A 20,399-nucleotide genomic window follows, 5' to 3' on the forward strand; every position below is an offset into this window, starting at 1 on the left:
TATGCACAAACTTCCATCCAATGCGTAATATGCACAAACTTCCATCCAGTGTGTAATATGCACACACTTCCATCCAGTGTGTAATATGCACAAACTTCCATCCAGTGTGTAATATGCACAAACTTCCATCCAGTGCGTAATATGCACAAACTTCCATCCAGTGTGTAATATGCACAAACTTCCATCCAGTGTGTAATATGCACACACTTCCATCCAGTGTGTAATATGCACAATCTTCCATCCAGTGTGTAATATGCACAAACTTCCATCCAGTGTGTAATATGCACACACTTCCATCCAGTGTGTAATATGCACACACTTCCATCCAGTGTGTAATATGCACAATCTTCCATCCAGTGTGTAATAAGTAAAAAGCTTGCTGCATGGTCACAGCTTTGAGCACAGCCTGGGTTAAGATGCATAGCCAGTAAACCCACCCACAGACAGCCGTTTCAACCTTAATGGGTCTCAGTGTGGGGTTGGTTATACTGGCTATGCAAAAATGAAGCAAGGATAGCTTTTACCACACTTAGTTAAGTTATGGTGGGTAAAAAAGTGACAAAAAACCTCCACAGCAAAGCATATAGCAAATGGAAATGTTACTGTATGCTCATTTGCATGTCTTAGGCCTCGGTCCCGCTGCGCTCGGTGGCGCGGGCGGCAATGTAGCGAGTTCCCCACCAGCAGGGGAATCCTCGCGAGCCGGTCCCGGTCCCCACTGGCTGCACAGCTGAATATACGCTGTGTCGCGTCATCCGCTAGGAGACACCACAGAATGGTGTTTCCTAGCGTTGACGCGTCACGTGGTGTGGCTGTGAGCCAATGGGGAGGGGAGGCTGCGGGAGGAGGAGAGGCTTCGGGGAGCGGGGAGGAGTGTGGAGTGAAAGCAGCGTGAGTGCCTCTCTGTGTGTGTGTCTGAGTGCGTGCGTGCCTGCCTGTGTGTGTGTATGTGTGTGCCTGTCTGTGTGCGTGCCTGTCTCTGTCTGTGTGTGTGTGTATGAGTGCGTGCGTGCCTGTCTCTGTCTGTGTGTGTGTGTGTATGAGTGCGTGAGTGCCTGCCTGTGTGTGTGTGTGTGTGTGTGTGTATGTATGTATGAGTGCCTGCGTGTGTGTGTTTTTTTTACTTACCTGCAGCCCGTGGCAGCCCGTGGAGGGAGGGGGGGGAAGAGTAGCGGGTCCCTCCGCTCAAGCCACGCCCCCCCCTCCCTGTCAATCCTCCCACTCCCGCCCACCTCCCGCTCCGGCCCCTCACGTCATGGCCGCGCCCCCTCACGTCATGGCCGCGCCCCCCCGACCCGTTTGGCCACGCCCCCCCCGCTCCGAGAAAAGTAGCCTGTAGACCGCAGATCGCGGTACAGCGAGTTGCACGCGCCGCCGGCATGCAAGCCAGCCGTGCGGACGCGTGCAACGGGACCTTAGCCTTAGACAGGTCTGCAACCCCGCCTTTCACTATTATCACCCAGCACACAGCACTTCCACTGCAAAACCTATCCTTGCTTCATTTTTGCATAGCCAGTATAACCAACCCCACACTGATGAGACCCATTAAGGTTGAAATGGCTGTCTGTGGGTGGGTTTACTGGCTATGTACCTTAACCCTGGCTGTGCTCAAAGCTGTGACCATGCAGCAAGCTTAAGCCTATAGGGAACCATGTTAAAAATGATTTTGAAGCAAAAGGTGACACTGCGTGTCCATTTACATGTCATTTCCCAGAATCCTTTGCTGCAGTGGAAGTGCTGTGTGCTGGGTGATAATGGTGAAAGGCGGGGTTGCAGACCTGTCTAAGACATGCAAATGAGCATACAGGAATATTTCCATTTGATATATATATATAGCAGAAAATAGCCGTTTTAGTCCAGTTGCGATAGTGCAGAATAAATGAGTTCTTCAGTATATATATATATATATATATATATATATATATATATATATTAATTTTCCAGGAGGTCTGTGTGTGTGTACAGCCACTCAGGAAAAGGCGCCAAATTTTACACTCTGATAATAACGAAAGCAGAGAACGGAACATCTCGTTCACACAGGGAGAATAAAAACAATGTAACAAGCTCAGCGCTTGCACTTTTTGTATATATATACACACACATTAATTCACACACCATTGAAATCAACAGGATGTTGAGACCCCGTTAGAATCAAACAAAACTTTTATCTATAACTACTGAGAAAACTGGACAAGAAAAGCAGTTCATTACCGATTCACACAGTATGTATCAGACAGATTGTTTCACTGTGTAGTAACATTGTTAGTGCGAGTGATACATTCAATATTACATAATAATGCGAGTGATACATTCAATATTACATAATATAGTACATTTCACTCTGGCAAAACATTGAATTGGGAAGAAAAAGGACTCAAAATGTTGTATGTTTGTCATAAGTCGAGAAGACCTCCAGCAACAAAGCAAGTAAGAAAGTGGGTCTCCATATGAATGTCAGCATGACCAACGTGGTGACCAACAAATGTGTCAACTCTACAAAGATCGAAATAAATACAATAGAACATGAGCAAGTTGAAAACTATGTCTACCTTGTCCAGCAAGTACCAATCTCATACAGTGCCCCCCCCCCCCCCCCACAACTGGAAGAATCTACCTGAGACTCTGAGCCACCACCAGTCTATGCTCTTTCTAAACTAAAGCCGTCTCACATTTTAATCTGGTCTATAACTGTTACATGCACCTATAATATATATTATCTCTAACTGTGCATGCAATGTCTTGTATATAATGTATAACCATGTTCACTTATGTAACTTTGTATTTGTAACCATGTAGTTGCCATCATAATTCTGTGCCCAGGACATACGTGAAAACGAGAGGTAACTCTCAGTGTATTACTTCCTGGTAAAATGTTTTTATAAATAAATAAATACATAAAATAAATGGATTGTACCTTTCCAATGAAATCAATAAGAGAATGAAGAAGGGATGGAACCATTCTGCCCCAGTGTATCCTGCCCCAGTATACACTCCATTTTGGCTTTATTTTTGTTAAATAAATCATGACATGGTGTAATATGTCATGTGTTGTTGTTCATCTGAGGTTGTATTTAACTAATTTTAAGACATGCTAAGGAACAGCTGATTGTTATTATGTCCTGATATGTAAAACCATGAATTCAAAGAGGGTGTACTTTTTCACACCAGTGTGTGTGTATATATATATATATATAGCAACTGTAAATATTACTGTATGTTCATTTGCATGTCTTAGACAGGTCTGCAACCCTGTCTTTCCCCATTGTCACCCAGCATACAGCGCTTCCACTGCAGCAAGGGATTCTGGGAAATGACATGCAAATGAGCACTCAGTGCCACCTTTTGTCTCAAGCTCGTATTACACAAGCCAATCCTCAAGCCACTGCATGCTGTTTTAAACACAGCTTTTAAACAGAGGCTGGGATGAGATGCAAAGCAAATATATATATATTTTAAAGAAACTGGGGAAGAAGTAGAGAAAATCCTTGCAAAACTCTTCACATGCCACTTGAAGAACAGCAAAATTCTTGAGCAATGGAAAAATGCCATCGTTGTCCTCTTCACAAGACAGGAGACAAGAAGACCACATGAACTATAGACCAATCAGTCTTCTTTTGACTATCAGATACAAGAGTTGTGCAACGATTGTCACTAATTTTGCCCCCAGCCTAGAGAAAAAAACAGGATTCCCCAGTGGCTGCAACACAATAGACCACATCAACAACGTGCACAAAATGATTTCCCAAAGTAATGAATATGATCCACCACTCACATTTTATTCTATCTGCACCTCAACGGTTCTAAATGCATTAAGAAGACAAAGTGTTGAGGAAGAGTACATTAATATTATAAAGAACATTTAAGAGATTGCCAGATCAACCAGTCTTGAAGAATTGTTGAAGACATTGCATTGGGAAGAAAAAGGAATCAAAATCAACTGTGAACATTTGAGTAACCTACGATTTACAGATGACATTGCTATTTTTGCCACAAGTCCAGAAGACCTCCAGCAACAAATCGGAGAACTCACCGAAGCAAGTAAGAAAGTGGCCTCTGTATGAATATCAACAAGACCAAAATGATGCTCAACAAATGTGTCAACTCTGCAAAGATCAAAATAAAAGGAATAGATCTAGACGAAGTCAAAGACTATGTCTAACTTGGCCGGCTATTATTTGCTACGCAGAAGAAACTGTAGATGGTTGGAGGTAGTCACACTCATTGGGGGCTATATGTCAAGAGGAATAATTTGCCCGAAAATAATGAAGCAAAAATGTTGATCTGTGCCGATTTCCGCACGTGCTCTTTACACTGTTTACCGTTACCAGCTGACTTCCTGAAAGAGGAATTAACTCACAGGCTTCTGTTTGGAAAGTGTTTTGAGAATCAGTAACCCAGAAACCAAACTGAACCAACGCCCTGACTACAACTTTATGTCTTAAAGCTGCAGTTCAAGCTGCAGTTTTTTAAAAATATATATATTTATGTTTTCCATTCAATATGTGCATCAATACAATCTGCACACTGGCAAGTGATTAGCTAACTTGCTGATCGATCCATCGTCTTGTAATTGACAGCTTGCTCAGGGTTATTTCAGTTCTTGCACAGCATTGTGGGCAATGTAGTCCAGCAATATCTTGTGACTGGGCAGTTACAAGATGCAATTGGTGCACTGCTAGAGAGAGGGCGGGGCTCAAGAGCCAGAGCTTATCAGAAGGGGAAGGGGCTGTGACTTTGGAAATATTTTCTATAGAAACAAAAATGCTTCCTACATTAGAAAGGCTACAAGTATTTTCTCATCGTACAGAACTGATTTATTTTAAAAAAAACACACATGTAGGATATTGCTTGAACTGCTGCTTTAATGCAGTGTTCCCCAACTTGGGAGGACCTGTAGACTTAGAAGGGGGCCCACAGTGATAGGAAGGACACAAACACTGACAGATACAGAAAGTGACAAAGAAAAAGGAGGGTGTTGAGTGACAACGAGTGAGAGAGGGTCAGAGAGAGAGAGTAGGCCATTCCCCTGCATTAAACAGCACCCGATCAATGGATCCTCACCATGTGGAATTCTTATTCTCTTACATGGCATTTGCTGAACCAACCATGAAAACTTGGTCATCTTTGTTTGTACAAGAGGAAATAGATATAAAACTACTCTCTTAGGGGGGTCATTTATCTAAGCCTCCTGGGTGCAAAACTAGTGAACAAACGGCACCGGATTTATCAATCAGGAAAATCCAATTGGTTTTAATGGGAATGTTTTTTCTTGAAAAAACTAGTTTCTTTGCACCTGGAAAATGTTGGGAAATAACCCCCTCAAAAGGACAATCCACCCTAACTAACCTCCATTTTCTTTTACAGGATTGGAAGCGGGGGTCCTTTAGAGCTGAACGGCGCTATTTTCAGCTCCTGGGAACGCAGATATACTTCCTGGTTCTTAAAGGGGATTTAAATGGCCATCCAACAGGAAGCCAGAGCCGATGATGTGGCAGCTCCCTATTGGCCTGACATTTGGCAGCCATTTTACTTCCCCCGAGGGAGATTAAAATGTGGTAATCGCACTTTGTAAGTACCTCGGGAATTAGGGGGTTCCCGGAGCTGAAAATAGTGGTGTTTGGTTCTGAGGGACCCCCCTTGTTCCCACACTATAAACAAATGGGGGGCAAGAAAAAAACCAGGAAATGCTCCTTTTAACATCTAAAAGTAAGGCTAATAGACTGGACAATCATCCCCTTCTACAAACCTTGCTGTTTCTAGGAGCCCTGTTCAAATGGAGGCCCCTACTTAGGGACTTATTCAATCGGTCCCACTTACTTGGAATCCCTAAATAATTCTAATAGCACCCCCTTTTTCTCTCTCAGTGCTGTGCGGGGAATGGCCTGCAATTTGTAGTCATATTGAAAGTGAGCTTTGTTCTGCTTTCGGGTTTCTATTGGAAATAAGCCAATTATTCCATTTGCATATTTCATTTCTCGGTTTTCGTTAATTAACCCTGGCCTGTCGCACTTTGCATGCATTACTCAAATATAAAGAGTTTGTAGGGTATTTCAGGGCGTTAATGGCCTAGGAATGCACTTTTTTTTTTTCATTTTTATTATTATTATGGAGAATATAGTTTTCCACCTATGAAATTGAACACGCCACATTCTATAGTAATATTGTGCACCACCGTATTTCCAACCCAACGAAGCTGTCCCACAAGAGCAAATAGGACACAGAGATGGCCAATAATAAGCCAGTGCTGGGTGACTCGTGCTAAGGCCGCGCTTATAGTCCTGGCTACAGCGACGCGACATTGCGTCAAAACAAGTTTACCTAAGCCGTCGCGTGCGCATATAGTAGGTGCTACGGCTTGGTCGCGATCGCTGGAAGTCAATGAAAATTGATTTTTCGGCGACCACCGCGTGATGTCAGCAGGCATGTGAGCGGTTCAGCCAATGAGTGGGAACCACTCACAGCCACGCCCCCGTCGCCGTCTCTTGCCTCCTACACTATAGGCATAAAATGGTGTTACAATGGCGATGGATGACGTCACAACGTCACCGTAGCCAGGACTATAAGCGCCGCCTTATCGCCGACTCATCAGACTATCGCTAACAAAACTGTGGGACCGATCCCAGGCAGTATAGTGTCCTGAGTTCATGGGGGGAACGCACGCTTAATAAGGCCGCAAACTTTCCCTCAGTGTGTGCAGGCAGCATGTCACTCACTGTGGGAGCTTCCAAAGCCACGTCCCACAATGCCTTGCTGCCTTTGTGGATGCAAATGATTGTGGCGGGCGACTGGGATCTCCTGCTGTAAGTGACAGTGATGCCCCCCATGCGAAGGTGCAGTTTGACGCCTCACTAAGTGCGCAGCTATACTGCCTGGGAGCAGCCATTACGGATTTTTGTTGGCAAACCCCTTGGCGACACCTCACGCACCCCCTGCTGGGAACCAGCAGCACCAAATTCACAAGGTATCCCCGTTTGATGCATTGCTCCCAAAGTGCCGCTGACTCGCCGAGCTGTATTTCAGCATTTTCTGCAGCCAACGAATAAAAGCAATTGCATGCCATTTATGTCCTTGAAAAAGATTGATGTTATGGGTACACACGGCTGTCAGTGGGAAAACAGGAACCTGGGAACCTTTTTCCTTTCTCCAAGCTCACAAGCATCTCTGGGCATAGCAAATGTTTACCTGCCCCAAAGCAGAATCACACAGATAATTACTATACAAAGAGCTTCTAGTAAGCAAAAAAACAGAAAGAGTACTCTTATAGTAAGTTAGGGGTAAGTCTAGCCAATTAGCACAGGGGTGGGTAACTCAGTCCTCAGGTGCCACCAACAGGCCAGGTATTAGGGATAGCCCAGCTTCAGCAAAGGTGGCTCAATCAGTGGCTCAGTCCCCGAAAGGGGTTAAAACCAGGACTGACTCAGCTTGACATGCTGCTAATTCAGGGGTGGGCAACTCCAGTCCTCTGGGTCCAATAACATACTAGGTATTAGGGATACCCCTGCTTCTGCACAGGTGGCTCAATCACTCCCTGCTTCAATCCAGGTGGCTCAATCAGTCTCTGCTTCAGCACGGGTGGCTCAATCAGTGACTCAGTCTTCAAAGCAGGTATATCCTGAAAACCTGACCTGTTGGTGGCCCTTGAGGACTGGCGTTGTGCACCCCTGGATTAGCAGCCTGCCAAACTGAGTCAATCCTGGTTTTAACCCCTTCCGACCTGTGAAGCACTGAAAGATTAATCGGCATCAGCAATTTCAGATTTTTCAACAATAAAACAGGACAGGCAAAAACAGCAGGTCCTATTTCCTGGTGACCTCAAGGCCTTTGGTAGCCGTGGGAAATTCACTGAGAGAAAACACAGTAGCCTTGTGGTAATGTAGAGGGGGAACTAGGTTTGAGCCCCACTGCCAGCTTTCCTTGTGACCTTGGCAACGTCCTGTTATTTCCTTGTGACCTTGGGAAAGTCCTGTTATTTCCCTGTGCCTCAGGCACTAAACATTAGGTTGTAAGCTCTATGGGGAGGGATTTGTAAAATTGTACGTACAGCCGAGCCCAGACTGTCAACATCATATATTAAAAACATACATTATAATAGTATATACCAGATACCTGGTTTTTAGCTGGTGATTATCCAGCCCTTACATGTCTTAGCAGTGACATTGAAACGACCTTGGTTATGCTTGGCATAGAACCTATAAATCTCGTTAAGGTGACATTCTAGAGAAAGCAATGTATCAGTTTTCAGTGCTATAGAGGATGTTTGTGCAAACAGAAGCAAACAGCACGTGGCGTTTCTCCAGAACCTACAGTGCAACCTGAAACTGGTTTTACTTTCATTGAGCAGCCTCAGTCTGCACACATCTTCTTACCATGAGCCCGGGGATATCCAATACGTGGAAGATCCTAAACCAATCCACCCATTGCCATGGGATCTCCCGCCGAACGAAGGACAATGATTATATCATTACCAGCTTGGCTGGAAGGCCTCGGACATGTTGCCTGCTTGCTGGCGGAAGCGTGCTGACGCGCGCTCCCGCTCAGCACTGAGCCCCTACAGCCGCAATTAGAGCGGCTTTAGTAGGGGCTCACCTGCGCTTCCGCGCGCTTGCGGAAGCACAGGTCTTAGGGGAATTTAAAATTCCCCCGCTTGCCGGCGAGACAGGCCAGTCACGTGAGCGGTTCGCCCAATGAGGGCGAACCAGCTCCGTGACGTCACTGGCCCGCCCCCGGCCAGTGACGCGCCCGCCCCCGGCCCGCCCCCTGACGGTCTGTCCCCCTTCTGCCCGATCCCTGCCCCCCTTCTGCCCCGATCCCTGTCCCCCTTCTGCCCGATCCCTGTACCCCTTCTGCCCGATCCCTGTCCCCCTTCTGCCCGATCCCTGTCCCCCTTCTGTCCGATCCCTGTCCCCCTTCTGCCCGATCCCTGTCCCCCTTCTGCCCCGATCCATGTCTCCTGTGTGTGTGTCTGTGTATGTGTGTGTTTGTGCATTGTGTGTGTGTGTATGTATATGTGTGTGCATGTGTGTATGTATGTGTGTGTGTGTGTGTATGCATGTGTGTGTATGCATGTGTGTGTGTGCGTGTATGCATGTGTATGTGTATGCGTCTGTGCGTGCGCGTGTGTGCGTGCGTGAATATATTTATCAAAGTTGCACAATGTTAATAAATAATTTATTCTCACAACATGTCTTTTTTTTTAATTTTTAAAATATTATATAATATACACACACACACACACACACACACACACACACACACACACACACACACACACACACACACACACACACACACACACACACACACACACACACACACACACACACACACACACACACACACACACGTTCCCCAGTGACACACACACACTGACAGCTACCAAGTGACACACACACACAGTGATACCCGCCACCCAAGCGCTTGCTGTCTCCTCTGTAAGGACAGCAAAAAGATCCTGGTAGAGCGAGCGGCAGCAAGCGAGAGCGAGCAAGCGCCAAACATGGCCAAGGCCTTTACTGTTCTGCAATGGGCACAATATACACTGCATTACACCTGCATATACTCTGAAGCACCATCATTTATTCTGCCATCAACAGCCTTCTGCAGGCGATAGCTGTAACATAGGCCTACCTTTTTAGGTATGAGATACCATCAATGGGTATATTATATGTTATTAGCTTTACACCTGCACCTTGCGTCTCTGTTCCCTTCCCTTTGGTGATATCTAATCCAGGACACACTTGAAAACAAAAGGGAATTCTCAACGTGTTGTCTGCTGGGAAAATATTTTATAAATATAATATATACTACATTGTAGTTTCTGCAACTATACAAACCTATAACACAGGGGTACTCATCTCCAGTCCTCAAGACCCCCCCCTCCCTCAACAGGTTAGGTTTTCAGGATATCCATGCTTCAGCACAGGTGACTCAATCAGTGCTTCAGTCAAAGTCTGAGCCACTGATTGAGCCACCTGTGCTGAAGCTGGGACTGAGTGAGCCACCTGTGCTGAAGCAGGGATATCCTTAAAAACTTTTTTGGGGGGGTCTTCAGAACTGGAGTTGAGAACCTCTGCCATAACACCTCTGTTGTATTTACAGCTCCCCCCTTTTTTTAAAGATGTTTTTTTTTTCAGAGCACAAATTCCGTGTAAACCTGTGTAAACCGAGATGCACGTATATTTTGTAACCAGTATAGAATTTCTAGGAATTTGATACAGGATTACTACTATTTTCTAAAGTACTTAACCCAGTCTTTTTTTTTTTTTTTTTTTTACTGATTTAATCTCATTTGTCTGGTGCTGCAGTTGGTTCCTATCGGAGGTTCTTGTCTTTGATCATTATTCCATCAATATTGACACTTACGTCTATATTCAAGAACTTTCTGCAGTTGCTGTTCACCTAACTCCAGCCATGTGACGTTACATTGATTGTTAGGGGAATCAAAGCCGCTGTTCTGTGCCCTTCATGTCTCTTCTGTCAGACCTGCCATTGTTATCTGTAATTTCCCCATGCCAACTACCTATTCATTCTCATTGGGTGAGCACACTGTATCTCCCCACTCCTGGGTCCCCATTAATTATGGGATAAGCTGAGCCCGATTTCCCAATAGGCCCATCAGACCCTGCCTTAGGGCTCCTGAGTTTGAGGGGCCCCTGGCTTTGGGCTCCTGAGTTTGAGGGGCCCCTGGCCGGGCCCAAACGGGGCCTTGCCTCTAGTTTTATTTTTTACATAGCTGAAAACATTCATCTGGAATCCCTCCGTTCCTCTTCCCTTCGCTACATTCTGGCCCTAGACGCGTGCCGCCATAAAATTATCGGCGTGGGTGTAAATCCGCACACATTATTTAATGGTCGGGGGCGGGGGGGCAGTTTTTCGACAGCGTAATCGGCGCGGTTTTTGTAATTGTTGCCGGCTGCTGTTGTCATCAGAAGCTTTTCATTAAACCCCCACTTCAAACTGACTTTAACCCCTTCATGTTAAACCCTGACGTGTGGCGTGTGGCGCGTGGCGCGTGGCGCGTGGCGTGTGGCGCGCTGGTAAAGGCTCTTGGTAAATAAATTGGAATTATTGTTTTCCAAGAAAGTGAAAGCTAGTTATAGCGAAGTGAAAAAGTTACAGAAATGATGAATAACAATTTGGTAAAAAAATAAATGTGCTTAAAAATCAGATGAAAATAACGTAATGAGTGACAACAATTTATTTTTGGGGTGTGGTTGGGAGGGGGGCTTGGTTCCCAGCCTAAGGCCCCCAATTGGGTAAATCTTGGCTCTTGGGGTAAGGTAATACACAGTTAACAATGCAGAAACATCCATTCATATAATTAGAATAGGAGCCCAGATAAAGAGCATCTTCTAGCTAAGGGGTGCTCAACGCCAGTCCTCAACCCCCTCCAACAGGTCAGGTTTTCAGATATCCCTGCTTCAGCACAGGTGGCTTAATCAGTCGCCGCTTCAGTCTTCGACTGAGCCTCAGATTGAGCCACCTGTGCTGAAGCAGGGATATCCTGAAAACCTGACCTGTTTGGGGTGGGGGGGAGGGGGGAGGCCTTGAGGACTGGCATTGGGCACCCCTGTTCTAGCTGACAATGCATTGCAGATCTCTCCTGCAGAGACAGGGTTATGGAAATGTGTGTTCTGCATACAAAACATCTCACTTGGAGCTACATAATACATTGTAACTAGGCTGCAAGATGTATTATATTAATACAGCACCCAGCACACAGTGGGATGAGAGAGGGTGACATACAGTGTAGCAGCCCTATATAATCTGCACACACAATACACAGCATGACCTGTGAATACAAAGCTTGTCTCCTCCCTTCCAAGGTCCCATCTTCTGCCCTGTCACACTGTGGTGATCCAAGGAATAGGCAGTGGGACACACAGGGGCTGTCATTTTTTTTTATCCTAATGGGGGTTTTTTTGTATTATATATTTTGTGACGAATTGACTTACATGAAATCAAGGATCCCACATTCCAATAGGACCATTCAGTGACAGGCATTGTGTAGCTTTGCAGTGATCTAAATGCCCCTTCAGTACATAGGGGGCAAACGTCTTTACTACTGTAGGGACAGGATTTGGCTAATTCCCCCCACAAAGAATGGACAGAAAAAGATGCTAATCTCACATCAAGAAAACACACAGAGAAATCTTACCCAAAGGGATGAACCCAGCCCTATCAGAACCCGAGACCCCAAATCACAGCACCCAGTGGTACACATACATCAGAACCCAGAGCATGCAGGCGACATCAGAACCTCAGGGACCAATTCACAGCCTGATATATACACCCAGAACCTGGGATACACATTCTGCTCATAACCCAGGTCAGAGCCTAAGGGTCACTATGAGCACCCACCACATCACATGCAAAAGCCCCCCACCCTCTGATCTAGGGAGGGAATAAGATAAGGATACAGTGAGAAATACATCAAGGGATACAGACAACCCCCCCCCCCCTATAAATAAGAATCAGACATATTAATCTCTTCCACAGGACACTGCGATATAGGATCACATCATGTCCCATAGACAGGGAGGAAGCTTCTTCTTGTAGGATAATATCTATCCCATGACATCATTATTCTGCACCATCGTGTTCTTCCTCATCAGGACAATGTCATTGCCTGATATATTATATTATCACATGCTTCATTATATACACTATCCATAGCTTACCCAGGACATGCATCATTATATACACTATCCATAGCTTACCCAGGACAATATCCTCAGGGTGGTCACATGCATCATTATATACACTATCCATAGCTTACCCAGGACATGCATCATTATATACACTATCCATAGCTTACCCAGGACATGCATCATTATATACACTATCCATAGCTTACCCAGGACATGCATCATTATATACACTATCCATAGCTTACCCAGGACATGCATCATTATATACACTATCCATAGCTTACCCAGGACATGCATCATTATATACACTATCCATAGCTTACCCAGGACATGCATCATTATATACACTATCCATAGCTTACCCAGGACATGCATCATTATATACACTATCCATAGCTTACCCAGGACATGCATCATTATATACACTATCCATAGCTTACCCAGGACATGCATCATTATATACACTATCCATAGCTTACCCAGGACATGCATCATTATATACACTATCCATAGCTTACCCAGGACATGCATCATTATATACACTATCCATAGCTTACCCAGGACATGCATCATTATATACACTATCCATAGCTTACCCAGGACATGCATCATTATATACACTATCCATAGCTTACCCAGGACATGCATCATTATATACACTATCCATAGCTTACCCAGGACATGCATCATTATATACACTATCCATAGCTTACCCAGGACATGCATCATTATATACACTATCCATAGCTTACCCAGGACATGCTTCATTATATACACTATCCATAGCTTACCCAGGACATGCTTCATTATATACACTATCCATAGCTTACCCAGGACATGCATCATTATATACACTATCCATAGCTTACCCAGGACAATATCCTCAGGATGGTCTGCGGCTGTTTCAGGAATTCGACAGGTTCAAAGCCCCCCCCTGCCCGCCCCGCACCAAACGATTCTCCTTCCATGTCTGCAGAGGCAGCCCTGTCCCCTGTCACTGACCCTCCTGCCTGGCTCTCCTCCTTTATATCTACTGTTTATATACTTCCTCCTTTCACCTGTCCCTCTCTCTCCCTCTACTCCTATGTGTGTCTGTGTCTCCTCTTGTGTCCCCCCTTCCTCCTATTCTCTCCCCCTCTGCCAATCCCTCACCGCCTGTCTGTCTGTCTGTCTGTCTCCTTGTTGCTCTGAGACCCTCCCTGATAGCCAGTCCCTGTCTGGTGCTGCTATGTGTGCATTACAGGCTAAGCTGGGTTCTAGCACCTCCTCTCCCAGCTCTTGTCCCCCCTCTCGCTCTATCCCTCCTCTCTCCCCTCGCTCCTTATCACTCGCCACAGTTCTCCTCTCCCTCCTTATCTCCTCCTTCACCTTCACATCCCCCCTTCTGCTCACTGATGCTGTCACTGACAGGGAAGGGTTAAGGTGACATTTCCAACAGAAATGACATCCCCAGAGTGTGTGATAGGAGCAGCATTTCTTCAGACTGCAATAATTAATAAACATAACAACCCTTTATATCATACAACTCACAGTGCTATATATGGTTACATTGTTATTATGGTGGAACGTTTAGGTGTGTGTGTGTGTATATATATATATATATATATATATATATATATATATATATATATATATATATATATATATATAGATATATATGTATTTATTTATTTTTATTTTTTATTTATTTTTACCTTGACAATTAAATAGACAATGTATTTTACATGGAGCTGGCAGTGTGTACAAGCTTGTAAAGAGTAGAACATTGCAGGTATATAAAGGCACAATGCATGGCTGCCATAAACAGCTTACAATGTCATGTTTGTACACATTGATATACAGTAAGAGAAAGTGTCTCCTTGTGTGTCAAACTAAGATCTTTGTCTTCTAATTCCTATATGGGTGTATCATGTAAATACAGAGGTATATGTGCTCTGAACATCGAGGGGATGCAAACAAGAATCTCCTGTATATCATTTCACTCGCAGACTTTATTCTGACTTTTTGAAGTAAAACTTCTTTTCTGGCACCTAGTAAATTCTCATTGGACAAAATCTCCTTCATTGGGAACGAAAATGTGTAACGGAAGTGATGTCATTTCATAGTGCTGGCTGCGCATGTGCAGAAGCGGTCGCCGCCGCGTGTGCATGCGCTCAAGTATGCGTACTGGAAGTTACCTGATTGAATGCTGTTCCAAGCACATGCGTGGAAGTGGCTATTGCCGCGTGCGCATGCGCAGAACTATCAGGCGCTGATCGCGCATGCTCAGATATGGACACTGTGGTCTACGCATGCGCAGACACATTCAAAATTCATTGCGCATGTGTAGACACAGCCAGCACCATCTGCGCATGCTCAAAAATGACCAAATCCATCTGCGCATGCGTACAAATGGCCGCCAAAACTCGCGCATGCACAGTGTACCGACCTGGGGAGGTACCGGGAACTGAGAGCAGTGGACATGGCAGCATTAATGCAGATATACAGATACACATCCTGCTGTGATATAATATATATATATACAGGTCATGCCAGTGTCTGCCTCATGTTTACATGCAATGCATTTATTCAAGACTAGTGTGTGTTTAAATGTATATCTGTACATAAGTGTGTGTACACACACACACACACACACATTTTTGTGTCCGCATTTTTTTTAACTCCAAACACCACGCATATATACACACACATATATACATACACATACTCAAGTTGAGAGTGCTGGAAAGTTACATTTTTTTGTTTACTCAAGCGCCAAGCTTGAGTGAGCGTGCATGGGGACTTGTCCATATACATTTGTGCAACTAAAAGCGACAAGCACCGCGCGCTCAGCGCCAGTGGGGCCGCAGCCCTGAGATACACAGCCAGTAAACCCACCCACAGACTGTTTCGACCTAATGGGTCTCCTCAGTGTGGTGTTGGTTATACTGGCTGTGCAAAATGAAGCTTGGGATAGGTTTCACCACACTTAGTTATGTTATGGTGAGTAAAAAAAGTGACAAAAACCCTCCACAGTAAAGCATACAGCAAATGGAAATATTACTGTATGCTCATTTGCATGTCTTAGACAGGTCTGCAACCCTGCATAAGCTTACAAGGGACCATGTTGTATGGTTTTGAAGCGAAAGGTGGCACTGTGTGCTCATTTGCATGTCATTTCCCAGAATCCCTTGCTGCAGTGGAAGTGCTGTATGCTGGATGATAATGGTGAAAGGCGGGATTGCAGACATGTCTAAGACATGCAAATGAGCATACAGTAATATTTCCATTTGCCTTATGCTTTACTGTGGAGGGTTTTTGTCACTTTTGTTACCCACCATAACTTAACTATATATAATCTCCAGATCAGAGCATTCTACAACAAACATGTCTCCCCCCCCCCCACTGATAAATTTAAAAAAGCTGTGTTTATTAGAAACTAACACATGTGGACTCACATCGCAAATGTATAGGGAAGTGACCTGCTCAGGCCTCGGCTATGCCCAAAAGCATACGCTACATGTCCCAGCGGGAAGCAGACCTGGGAGAGGTACCGGAGAGTGTGAAGTGGGACGAGATATTTACTACGGTAAGGGAGAACACATATTAATGCGTTGGTATCTCACTCCACTAAAACTATCCAGATTCGTCCCAGGGTACTACCCGTTGCGCCCGAGACAATGTGGCGAATCGGCTGACCTGGTGCATATGCGGTTGTCTTGTCCTCGGATTATGGGAGGAAATGAAGGATTTGGCTTCAGAAGATTTTGGACCTCACAATTCCATTGGACGCTTGGTCGTTCCTATTAAACAGACCAGCACCGGGCCTGGCCAGGGTCGAGAGTAAATTAGTTGCTCTCTTTGCAACAGCAACGAGGTGCGAGATCACAGCATTGTGGAAACAAAATGAAATTCCAACTATTCCTAACATTCGGAACAGAATTTGGTATGTCTGCCAGAAGTTGACCGGTTTAGTTAACAACACTGGCATTACATTCCAAAAGGTCTGGCTGCAATGGCTGGCTCAGGCAGACATCCCTGGAGTGAACGATGCCACAATTTTGCTATGATAGCCACGGGTGCGTTATCGGCTGACGGCGGGGCAATCTTGATAGCAGGCGATGAGCGGAGTTGAGTAGATAAGCAGAGGTGGACGGGACCGCACGGGAGCTGAGCGGTAGTGTAGGATCAAGTCAGCATTTGTGGTAAAAAGGAGAAACGGACAGCCACAGATGCAGAATTCAATATTTACCACTAGAAATGTCTCAGACAGCTTCCCCTTTAACCCTTTTACTGTCAGAAATCAATGAATTTCAAAGCAATTAAAGCAGTAAAACGTGAAAAATCCGTTTTTTTTTTAGTTTTTTTTAAATAAATCAGTTCTGTAGTATCAGATAATACTGTCTGCATTTTTTTTTTAAACTCCTAATACCATTTTTAATTATTTTTTTCAAATGTACGGATCATCCTTTGGTTGCTGCAGCAACCATTTTAGAGAGTCAAATCCACTTCCTCTTTTGAAACAGGCTCTGACACACAGCTCTGGCCTTTGGCAACAAAGTATCACAAACAGATCTGTTGCTGTGTTCCAAACAGCAGACTGCCTATTACTCTGAAAGCTGTAACAATAATGTGTTACACTTAGTAATATAATGTTACATATCAGCTGCAGCATTTCACACAATCAGATATTGAGGGGAAGGGCATTCCAGAGGTGTGGGGCAGTGAGGAAGGTTGGCAGGCGAGGGCTTTAGACACAAAAGGGAATCTCATGTTAATATGACGTACTCTATATTTCTGCGAAGAATAGGAAGGGATCAAGGATTTACCTTTTGTTCTTTTTTTTTTAAGGTGACAAACATTCAGAAGTCATGAGATTCGTTAACCCAGAGGTTCTCAACTCCTGTCTCTGACTGAGCCACTGATTGAGCCAGCTGTGCTGAAGCAGGGACTAAGTGAGCCACCTGTGCTTTAGCTGGGATATTCTTAAAACCTGACCTGTTGGGGGGAGGGGGGAGGGGGGAGGTCTTGAGGACGGCAGTTGAGACCCCCTGCATTAACCTCTTGGACCACTGGTTAGGCCCAACTCTCCACCCTTAACGTCCCCATCTTCCAAACCCCATGAGGGAAATGTATTTTCTCTTGGCTTATGTTAAAAGGTGTAAGTGCCACACATGGAGACACGCAGCTGTAATTATTGGGGCGGCCCCCAAATAATGTTTTTTTGTGGTTCCATTCTTTAAGAGAAGCTTGGGGGGTTTGGATGTATGTAGTCATACGCGTTACCAATGTATGCCGTTGCAATATATCCCGCTGTTTTAATCCCTCCTCTGCCAGAGGGCTCTGTAAAGCATTGCTGCGCGGTATGTTGCTTGGTGTCCTTGGCAGTGACGGGGTTAATTTAAGAGGCTAAGTGAAGGCGAAAGTGAAATGTTGCCGTTAATAGGCCTGCCATTTTATCCAGGAGAAGCGCAAATAAATAAACTATGAACGCTGTTCAACATGAAACCTGGAAGATAGAAATAATAACAACCTATTCTGCCCCCTAGCGGACAGACACCAGTACTGCAAAATCATTATTGTCCCCACGCTTCGAAATGTACAATGATTGGAACAAGAAAACAAGGAGTGGTAAAACGCGGAAATAACTGGCACACGTCTATTTTAATGTACACACGAGCAAAAATATCAAATGTGCAGGATTTTTTTTCTAGAGCATCCAGGAAATATTATGAAATCAATACATTTCCGATGATCGCATTGTGTATTCAGGTTAGGCTGCGTCCATAGCTAGGTAGACGGCACGGACGTGTCTGCACGCTGAGCGATCAGACCGCCTAAAGGCAGTGATCAGGTCTATACAGCGTGTGGGCGCGTGTACACGGAAGCGGGAGGGGGTGCGCGATGCGCGAGAAAACTGATTTCTCGCGCGATAGGGCGTTCACGTGAGCGGTTCGCCCAATGAGGGCGAACCAGCTCCGTGACGTCACTGGCCCGCCCATAGACACGCCCCCGGATGGGGAAAGCAACCGCTTTCCCTCAGCCTCCGCATGGCTGCAGTGTCTATGGACGCAGCCTAAGACTAACTTGTCGCGTGTTGAGATTCCCCTGGAAGTTGTAGCCGCAATGCTGTTTTTGCCACAATATTTTATTTATTTTATGTCCTTGTAACGCACAAACTGCATATACTTGTGTGTCATGTAAAAAACCCACAAAGCAGGTACACTAAAGAGAGCCAGACAGACCGGGGGGGGGGAAGAGGGGAAGGGAGCTTAGTATCTAATCATTATATTTCTAACAAAGAATTGTTCAGTTTATTATCACTATTAATATTATTTCAAAAATGACATGGGCCGTATTTGATATCCAGGGGGAAATAATGATTTGCCAGCAGCAATTCCCAGAAACTGGAATATTTGTGATTGGAGCGAGCACAAGTAATGGGAAATCTATGAAAAATATGATGTGTAATTGAGGAGCAACGCGCTCAGTCCGGTTATAATCTAGATCCGCTGCCAGCCCTTCCTATATTATAAAGAGGGCGGACATTCAGCACAATAGAAAACATATTAAGCGCTCAGGAGCGGGGCCCATATTACATACAGTGTATCTGTTTGCGTTTGTTTGTCCTTATTGGTTATGTCACTCTGTTTCCCCTTTGTACTGCACTTCAGTGTATGTTGGATGCTTATTAAATAAATAATAATAATAGGACACTTTCACATGCAGATACAGAGCCTGCTATTGACGTGCTGAGTGATACACAAGGCCGGTATATACAGCCATCCTAGTGCAAGACGCTGAGCTGAAGCTGCTTTGCATGCTGGGAAGCGGCCCTGCTTCCATGTCACGGATCACAGCTTCACATTTGTTGCTATGGCAAAACTGGTTGTTAGAGGTGCAGTCCCGCTGAGTAACGCAGTCACAGTGAATAAAAGCGTGGCGGTATATCACCTTTGTATTTGTTTTAGGATTTAACCTCTTTGTAGCCACTGGGATCTGCAATGCGCTGTTTTGGGATAATTGGACCATTTAAGTCCCTATTCGTCACCCTTTTAGACTTGATAGGGTCGTTTGGCTACAATATATATGTGTAAAATAAAGGTGCGCAAATAATCAGTGATGTGCAATATAAAGAGAGTCCCTATGTGCAGCCACAGAGTTCCTGATCTCACACAAAGATACAAATCCTATAAAAAGAAACAATTGAACATAGGGCGCCACTAAGTGGGCACATTAGTAAATCAAGTGATAAATAAAAGCAGTCTCTCGAAGGGGTGTTATAAATCGAGATAGCAATAAAGTCCTAACTTCTATGATCTGCCATGGCAATCCAAGGACAAGGGGGCAAACAGACGACAATCCAAGGACAAGGGGGCAAACAGGGGCAGTCAAAGGAGTGTGTCGTTTTCAATATGTCTAATCATATCCTTAGTTCGGCGGAGCTTAGCCTTCTCAGCAAGGGCCTTTCTTCTGTGCCCACACATTCCCAAGACCCATTCGGGTGGGAAATTGATTTGTATAAACTTAACAGACAGCTCAAACTTAAGGATTTCTATAGCAAAACCACCGAAACTACTGGCGTCCCTGCTAACAGTGCCAGAACGGCACGCTGCTTTACACCTACCAGCGCGTTCCACCCACAAAGCTTTAACCACAATATCTCCACCTTCATGAGCCTGGTAGAGACAGACACAAGAAATACAATTAAAAACTATTCCACTACTGTAGTTACTATCATTTAACCAGGGAAGAGCACCAAGCACTAAA

At 44.9% G+C, this 20,399-nt stretch overlaps 1 protein-coding gene across 3 annotated transcripts in view; it reads right to left on the reverse strand.

Moving 5' to 3' along the window:
- Window positions 1-14,035, reverse strand: part of SYNGR3 (synaptogyrin 3) — a 41,550-nt gene extending 27,515 nt beyond the window's left edge. The window contains exon 1 of one of the 3 annotated variants that reach the window (XM_075565736.1): window positions 13,520-14,023. In XM_075565736.1, the coding sequence (XP_075421851.1) occupies window positions 13,520-13,618 (99 nt within the window). In that variant the 5' untranslated portion in view covers window positions 13,619-14,023. Of the gene's footprint in view, window positions 1-12,719; window positions 12,760-13,519 lie in introns of those variants that run through there. The other 2 variants (XM_075565738.1, XM_075565739.1) reach the window with 2 other exon arrangements.
- Between the last annotated feature and the right edge of the window lie 6,364 nt (window positions 14,036-20,399).

The sequence above is a fragment of the Ascaphus truei genome, chromosome 11, assembly GCF_040206685.1.
Source record: "Ascaphus truei isolate aAscTru1 chromosome 11, aAscTru1.hap1, whole genome shotgun sequence".
NCBI classification, from domain to species: Eukaryota; Metazoa; Chordata; class Amphibia; order Anura; family Ascaphidae; genus Ascaphus; species Ascaphus truei.